This window comes from Berghia stephanieae, chromosome 3 (genome assembly GCF_034508935.2).
Source record: "Berghia stephanieae isolate SIO BIC M18660-M18661 chromosome 3, UCSD_Bste_1.3, whole genome shotgun sequence".
NCBI lineage: Eukaryota > Metazoa > Mollusca > Gastropoda > Nudibranchia > Aeolidiidae > Berghia > Berghia stephanieae.
The window spans coordinates 92424659-92433930 of record NC_088362.1 but is presented as its reverse complement, the minus strand read 5'-3'; the positions used below and the strand labels follow the sequence as shown (position 1 = coordinate 92433930).

Sequence of the window (9272 nt, the reverse complement as noted above, 5' to 3'; positions counted from 1 at the left end):
AAAATAATAATAATAATAATAATAATAATAATAATAATAATATAATAATAATAATAATAATAGATAATTCATAAGGAATAATTTATTAAGGAAGAAAACAAAGTACAAGCTATAGGATTATTCGTTTTTTTATCCCATTTTCTTTCCTTTTCTCTCTATCCCTCGCCACTCGCCCGTCGCCCTTTCGCTTGGAATAAAATGGCGCCAGTCAAACTGAAATACATTGTATCGTTTACATCACAAGTAAGATTCTTGTTGCTGCCCTCCTCCCCTAAAAGAAAAACCCTTTTAATATACCATATAATAATATTAAATAATAGAATAGGGTGGGTGGAGGTGGTTTTTTTTTATCCTTCTGGGTTTTGAGCTTGAATTTATTAGTGTCTGCAGCACTGCACAGCGTCATTAGTCAATGTCATTAGTTCTGATCTTTTGTTTAAGGTGTTGTTGTTTCTGTGGTTGTATAAGAGTATTTCCAGTTTCTGTTCAGGCACAGGTTTCATTTTCTAGCACCGCATTTGTAGGGGCTGCTTTGCTTTACTATCTCCCAAGTTATAGTTATAATAATCGGTGTAGGTCTAGCCAGTCTAGCGTTTAAACTTTATCCGTTCCCAATAGCCAATAGTATTGCTAATTTAGTGCTCTTTGCTTTGCTTTCATGTTTTATGGAGGCTTTGTGATTGTTGTTTCTTGTTTTTAATGGGGGTTCTGTGCTGCCGATATATTGTGCTATAGTGTTATCAGTGACTATGGCGCTTTCTGGCAGTCCTTCTTCCTGCAATTGCAGTTGCAGTTGTCTTTATACTTTATTTTTGTTGTTGTTGGGTTCGGATATGATCTGTCTGTTTCATGTTTCATATCCCTCTCTCTCTCTCTCTCTCTCTCTCTCTCTCTCTCTCTCTCTGTGTGTGTGTGTCTCTTTCTCTCTTTTTATGACATGTGAAGGGTGAAGGGTGTTCTATGGTTTATAGTATGAATTATAGTTGTCCTGTTTAATTTCCACACTGGTTTATTTACTTTCTTGTTTTTTTCTTACCCTTTTTACTCTTATCACCATAACAGTTTTTTCATTTGGATACCCTAGAATTAGGATAAAATGAGATTTTTGGAATTGATGCTAAACAATTGTTATATGGAAAAAGGCTATTCGGACCAGAGTCTGAATTGCTTCCTTTGGCAATTCGGACTCGAGTCTGAAGTGCTTCCCATGGCGATTCGGACCCCGAGTCTGAAGTGCTTCCCGTGACAATTCGGTCTTCGTAAACACACACACACACACACACTCATGAGTATCTCCTAAGTTATTAAAAACAGAATAATCACACTCCCCCCCCCCCCCCCCCCAACAACCATTTCCACAACCTAAGAGCCGGCAGCTTTTTCTCTTTGATCTCGTAACACCATGTTCTCCCTTGTGTCCAGCGCCTCAGTCGTTTGTGGGTAGTGGAGATGTTAATGGTTACCCCCATCGTCTACTTATGAGAAGTCTCTGGTTACTCCCCAATCCTATTACCAGTTGATCATTAATTTTCTCTCTGTATTCAACCAGTGCTTATTTTATTAATAGGCACCTAGTCCAGTATTATCTAATAATATTAGTATTAGACGGTACTCTCCACCTACCCCAGTGGCGAGGCTCTATTGCATGGTTTGCCACTGAGAATCGCCTCTTTTTATATTTAGAAATAAAACAGCATTTTTTAATTTAAAAAGAATCAACATACTGCCTTTTAAATAAAACGCTCAAAGCCCAAAGTCATATTAATTTCCTTTCTCCCCACTTTTTCCACGGCGGCAAATGGCAAAATATATAATGTAGATATGTCATGCATGTATCTTTTGCAAAATGCTCATGGCAAATCAAATAAATCTGCCAACACAAAGACACTCTTTTATCTATGCGAGGGCAAATTGATTGTTAACGTTAACAATAGCGACTACAATTGTAATCTCCCAAAGACCACGAATATTTTGTTTTTTTTTTTTAAGTCGCTTGCAACACATATAGGTCATATCAGCGCCAGTAAAAAGGGAGAAATTGGATAGTAAAAAGTTCTAGAATTACATTTAAAAAGTACCCAAGAAAAAGTAAGACAAAGGGGAATAATAGATCACCGCTTTTGAAGGTTAGTCATCTTCGGGAGTTCTAAAACGTGACTTGCTCGCTCACTCGCCCTCCTACCGACTGACAACTTACAATTGAGAACGGGCACCTTCCCACCACCCTACCATGCTTCACTTTCGACCCAGATTCCACTTCCGACACTTCCTGTGATTGCGCCGGCGCATTGTGGCAGGAGTCCGAATTGCCACGAGAAGCAATTCAGACTCGGGTCCGAATTGCCACTTCGTTGTTATATATATATCTGAGATCTTGATGAATTTTTAGATTATTAAATCTTCACTTTATTTTAACTTTCATAAAATAGTGCAATTTTCTTTGGCCAATTATTAGTATATTTCATATTCATTCATAAAGACTGATTGTTGGTGTTTCATTGTAAGGGGCTTGGGTCATTTATTGGGATTTGAATGTATCAGGCACAGAGACAGTTCATATGGATATTTACAATAGAAATGTCTTATTTCAGGATGACTGTCATAAAGCAAATAACCTCATCACTGGTGGAGGAACTAGGAAATGGCTTTGCCATCCGAAAGATAGAAATGGAAGACTTGAAATTGTCATTCAACTAGAAGAAGCTACTCAGTTTTCCTTCATGGATATAGGTAAACTTTTATTTCTTCCACATGATACTCTTACTTACTTACCACCTAAGCTCTAGCCCTTCGGTCTTCCATATGATACTCAAATTCATTCTAATTAATAGGGCATTCACTCTATGAGAAGAACAACATTGTAGTGTTATAAATTTTAGTATAACTGCATCAGTGTCTTATTTTGAATACAGTCCTTAAGTTTATATAATTATGATCACTATGGTCATTTTGTATCTTAGAGCCTCATTCAACATAATTATCAAATTATTTGTTTTTTATTTTTAAAAATTACTAACAATCTTGTTTCATTTAATTTTTTTCAGGTACCCTATGGTGTGCAAGTCTTGAAATACGTGTTGGAAGATCTGACTGGCCACAAACAACTGAATATCAAACGCTTGTACCAATGGTCAATTTGATGTCTCCAATTGATTGTCAGCTTGGAAGGAAGACGACCAACACTCAAATGTTCACGTCAAGTACAGTTAAAACATTACTTTTATAGCTTTTATAATTGAGTTTTCAAGATATCAACTTTACTCTGATTTTCACATTATAAAAACATAAAGTATAGAGCACTGGCAAAATTTCTCCAAATGTCGCTTTCTTAAGCTAGCCAACTCATCTATGTCAGGCCTTGTTAACTCTTCTTTCTGCTGTCACTCCTCTTCAAGTCCCTTTTATTTCTCTGAAGGGTTTTACTTCCGACCTGAGTGAGACGGGTGGATCGCTTTATTATGAAAAGGGGTGTGGGGGGGGTATTCCGTTAATTGAGCCCTTGGGTTCCCTTAGTTCTGTTCTGATCTTAGTTATACAGTCCTAGAAGCAGGCTTGTAAATCTTCCGTCTGTTGTCGGGTTTCCGACAGTACGATTTTGCTCTATAAGTGCTAAAAAAAATAAAATAAAAGATAATAGTAAAAATAAAATTCGTAACGCCAAAGAACAGAACCAATAAAAAAGAAAATAAAAGACTTTTATTTCGTTCCTAGAAAAAATTAGATTTTATTCCGTTTCAAATGCCGACTTAAAAAACAAAACAAACCAAAAACCTTTTTATTTGTCGCATCAAAGACAAAACATGCCGTCTATCAGTTAGCTATAATATTATCATGCCACCTACACGCTCCGCTAGACGTTATGGATCCACTGCTTGGCTACTGTGCCACAGCCAACGAGAGAGAGGTCGCGAAGTTCGCGCGAGTCGTCTTCACACACACACACACCTAGTCAGTAAATAACGCACACACAGAAGTGTGTCGAACTGGACCGGAAGGTTTCTCTCTATTTTGCTACCGACACACATGCATATCTCCGGTTCTTATTTTTCAGTCTCTATATTTCTTTGGTTCAGTCCCGATGTGAACCGGAAAAAAAAAAAATGCGAAATAATTATTTTTCTTCGAAATATATATGAAATATATATTCTTCTTCGAAAGCTCTCACACCACTGCACCACCTCCTCTTCTTCTTCTTCTTCTTCTTCTTCTTCTTCTTCTTCTTCTTCTTCTTCTTCTTCTTCTTCTTCTTCTTTCTTCTTCTTCTTCTTCTCTTCTTCTTCTTCTTCTTCTTCTTCTTCTTCTTCTTCTTCTTCTTCTATAAGAATTAATCCAAATAAACAAAAGAATCAGCGCAAACATTTAACACAAACAGGAGCGAAGATACGCAGCTTCCCGTGTCGAGCACTACTAGACGTCTAGATACACATCCTTCAAAAGGGTAGGAATTGTTCTCTTCCTTTCATTTTACAACTAACTCAGACCTGGGACCATGGGTGAAAGTTACTCAATGATATTAATCCTGCAAAGGCAGGTGCTCAGAAAAAAAAATCCTGCAACTACCAATAAGAGGAAAAAACAGAAGTGCGGTTAATTATATAAACTACTATAAACTAAATATAAATGGCGACAGTTGCCGGTTTTTTTTCATTTTCGAATTTCCGGCCAGACAAAAAAAAAACGGCGAGACCTCTTTTTCAAAAATAAAAATCCGGCCATGCCGGATTTTTCCGGCGAACTTTCACCCATGCCTGGGACCTCAAATAATTGGGATTTTTTTTTTTATACCATAAAATAAGGACCTTGTTATAAATAAGTAGGGGAAAGTGACATGATTTGACTAGTCAATTGACGTGTCATTTCTGTGTTGTGTCCATATTTTTGTCCTGTTGTGTCTATTTTTTCGTGTTCAAAAAGTTCCGACAATTTTTTCGCCAACCATTTACAGGCCTGTAGAAGGTTTTATTTTATCTTTTATCAGGGTTCCTGCAGACTCCTTGAAAACTTGATTTTGATAATACTGTGAAAAGCTCATTGAAAGCTTGAATATCATTTTAGGAGAAAACTCCTTGAATTTTGCTAGATCAACAATACTACATCCAATATTTTAGTACCACCACTACTACAACCACAGCACCATAATCACCACTACCAATATGAATACAACAACCACTACCACATCGTCATCATCACTATTACCACTGTTACAACCACCACCACATCACCATCCCTATGACCACTGCTACAACATCCATCACATCATCATCCTTACCATCACTACGACAACACCCACCACATTACCATCCCTACCACTACTTCTGCAACAACCACCAAATTTTAAGTTGACTCTCTGGTCAACTTCAGATTTTGTATGCAGAAATTCCTGTTTTGGCATTGAAATTCTTTGGAGTTGTGTCTGAAATTCAGGTGAGCCAAATTTTAAGTTGGCTTTCTGGTCAACCTGAGACAATGTGAGGTGGGCATTAGTTGGTAGTTAATCAGGGAATAAGGGATTTGTTTGTAATTGAGAACGTTGGGGTAGAGATGGTTGATCTTTCATCATCTCTGCTCTTCTCCCGTTTGTTCCTCAAGGGCTTCCTACAGACGAATTCTTCGAGGAAAGGAAGGTTGAAAAGATTATAGAGAGGAAGCCGGAGAGAGCGAATGAAGTTGCAGAGTCAGAGGTATTGTAAGTAAAGAGAGTCAAACTCTGGAATGAGATTTCAGATCTTGAAGGAAAAAAAATAGGTGACAAAATGACACCAAAAGCAGAGTATTTGAATACCGTGAAATTTATTGTGTTCAATCAAATGTATTGTGATATCTTCAGCTAAGTTGAAGAAAAATGAACTTGAGGCCCTTACACTGCTGTGGAACCAACAGATAAGTGAGTTGTCCTCATTAGCAAAGAAACTTATGTGTCAGAGGGATACTTTGTTGTTGTAATCATTGAATTAAAAAAAAAAAAATCACCCTGAAAACTCATTGAATTTGAAAATGGAATTGCTGTAGGAACCCTGTTTTGTATAAAATCATATCAAAACCGCTTTTAAAATAAACCTAACTAAAGAGGGTTGGAGTTGATAGAATTCGTTTTGCTAAGTTTTTGGTTACCATGACTTTATAATCTAATACTAATAAGTATTAAATTTCACATTTGGGTTGATTTGTAGTACAATTCTCAAGAAAAGACTGAAGACTTAAATATTCTTTAAGGCATTTTAATGACATATTTGTTATTATATTCCATTTTAATTTTTTTGTCACAATGTCTAAACAACAATTAAATTGTAAACTTGTGAATTTACTAGTGATACAGCACATTTAGAAAAGAAATTGGTCCTCTGTTATTTCAAGATTACATGTTTTTTTTTCAGAGGATTTTTCAAATGCTGTTGTTCCTGAAAAATGGGATCGTGTTCAGGTAATATGCCGTCAACCTTATAGAAAGGATATGCAGCTTGGCATATCTTTCATAAGAATTAGAAATTCTGTTCAAGCAACTTCAAATTCTACAAATGGAACTAAAGATAAAGGTCCCTCCGAGAAGAAGAGTCCTCAGGGAAATAAAGTAATGGATATTAAAAGACATTTCTTTGGAAATTCTAAAGAAAATAAAGGGTAAGATGGGAATATATGTGGTGTCATGTTTATAAGATGAAAATTATTCTACAGTAATGTGATTTTATTGACTGAACAACATGTACAATATCTCATATCACAAAGTTCAGCTATAACGAACGTTGTCTGTCATTGGATGGGTGGTGAAAATTGCAAACATTTGGTTAAAATTGGAAACATCTGGTTCTAATGTAATTGAGTATGGCACTTTACAAACATCTCTCCAACCCACTCCAAGTCAGGTGTAAATGAGTACTTGACTATATAGTTGTGATGGCCCTCGCTTAAATGCCGAGTGATTGGAAGACAGGAAAAAAGGGGGCATTCAGGTGTAAAAGGCATTTAGACGAAGTTGGTCAAGGGCAAGATAAATAAATGTGAACTCTTGTATTGAGCATTTCAACTGATTTGCACTGATCATTGTGCTCCACAATGCTTTGTTTGTTCCTCTAGCAGACCATATATAACTCTATTTTCCTTTCATAAAGTACAACCCACCTGTTAGGCATCCTTTTTGTTATAGCACTCTTAGAATATCTGTCACTGTCTTTAGCTTGGTGATCAGTCACATCTCATTTCCTGAGGTCATTACACCGGGACCAGATCTTTCTGATCATTGTTACATACCCGGTCACTGACCACACTCAATGTCATTGGACTATGTTACAAGACAGCTTATTGCTTGGCCAGCAACATTTTTACACACATAGTGTTGCTGTTGGTGCTGTCAGAAGGTGGATGAAGCCTGATGCAAAATACACATGCGGATAGGGTGTTATAGATCTTGGGGGGGGGGGGGGGGTAGAGAGGGAGAAAGAGAGAGGTATATATGACCCGATGGTGTCAAAATTACTGTTCAACACTAAAAGCAAATTAAAAAAAACAAAACAAAAAAATTAAAAGCTTTCATAAAGCGCAATATCCACTGAACATGCTCAAGGCGCTTTATAAAGGGTCAGTGACCAATAGCTACGCATAACATGTAGAACAAGACATGACACGTGATAGGCGATATTACAATTTTTCCTGACAAGACAACACTGTTAACCGCCAGGTACTCATTTTACACCGGAGCATGGTGAGAATGTGAATAAAGGGTCTTTACCAAGAACTCAACTATGTGCTGAGCGAGGCTTGAACCCAAGACCTTCCGATCCGAAAGCGATTGCCATACCACAAGTCCACATAGCAGCACAAAAAACATTTCTGTGATCTCTGATTTGAAATAATTAAAATTAGTCCATCAATTCGTTTATCAGCTATTTGAGTGTGCAGTAAGAAAGTTTGCCACTTTTACTTTTCCCTTTATTTTGTGGAGCTTTAATAAAAAAGTAGTGACAAGGTTTCATAGTTCTATCTTATCTATAACATATTTTTTATTGTGATATTTTCAAGCTAGTCATTTTACTTTTTTTTATCATTCTATTTGGATAACATATTCGTATTTCTTACTGGCTTTGAGACCTTTGATAACATTATGAACAGGATTGTGAATTTTAATCTTATTCATTTAATTTACAAGTTGACAGTTTCGAAGAGAATGACATCACAGTGTTTTAAGTGATGAATTTAATTATTGAATTTTTAGTAATAAGCCCTTTTCCACATATTGTTTTAGATTTAAAAAGCGACAGTAATTTTGATTCAATTAGCACCTTTGTTATTTATTTGTAATTTTTGAAGGATTGATGAAGACCAGTTGAAACAAAGGCTTCTGCAGATGAGCAATAGTTCAGATAATGGATGTGATAATATGCATGAGGAATCATTGTCAAGAACTGCACAATTAGTCCTCAAAGCTTCGGAAAAGTCCAAATCAAATGCTCACTACACCATCCAATCAAACCAGTGTAAACGTGGACTGTTTTCAGATACGAAGACCAACAAGTCTGGAATGACGGTTAGTTTAGATAAGCTATTCATAAGTTATACAGGGCATTCTCATTAGAATACAAACTTATATTTGTTCCAGGGATGGTCATGGGGTTTAAAAAATACGCTTTTTGAGTTTTACTTTTACATAAAAGTTAAATTTAGCTCAATTGGTAGACAAGAGTACAATTGCCTAACAAATTGTCATATTTTGACTCCTTTGCCACATATTTTGTCTGTTTTATTAAAAAAAAAAAATTAATAAAAAAGACGAAATATGCGGCAAAGACATATGGAAGACAAAATTATGTTGCCACATATATGCGAATGTGTTGGCATTTTCCTACGACACATCACAAAAAAAATCATTGTGCCATCTCTATTAGTGGGATTTTTGTATTTTAAATTGTGTTAGAGGAACAATTTATCAACATTTAGAAACATATGTTTGGCCCGAAAATGCTGAAAAATCCTCTAGTTTGACATTGTTTAGGATGTCTGAGTCTGACCACTCTGGGGTTGGTTCTGGATCACTATTTTCATCAACATCGGGCTCTAACGATGTCTCTTCCATTTCAAAATTAACTTCAATATCCGATTCATCACAGGAATCACTACAAAATTTGTCATCATCGTCTGACATGGTCTCAAGAACTAAAGGATTTAGGAAATTAAAGGCCATTTTTTTGTCTTTCACTTTGAATTTTGGACAAAATTGAAAAAAAACCATAACCTTGCTAATAATTGTTGAAATAGGATACTGTAAAAAGTTACTTTCACTT

General features: G+C 36.1%; 1 protein-coding gene across 1 annotated transcript in view; it reads left to right on the top strand.

Moving 5' to 3' along the window:
* Positions 1–169: 169 nt before the first annotated feature.
* LOC144968836 (uncharacterized) overlaps positions 170–9272 on the top strand; it is a 24219-nt gene continuing 15116 nt past the window's right edge. Inside the window, exons 1-5 of the mRNA XM_078907559.1 lie at positions 170–243; positions 2592–2730; positions 3045–3200; positions 6375–6618; positions 8302–8518. Coding sequence (XP_078763685.1) covers positions 199–243; positions 2592–2730; positions 3045–3200; positions 6375–6618; positions 8302–8518 — 801 coding nt within the window. The 5' untranslated portion in view covers positions 170–198. The remainder of the gene's footprint in view (positions 244–2591; positions 2731–3044; positions 3201–6374; positions 6619–8301; positions 8519–9272) is intronic.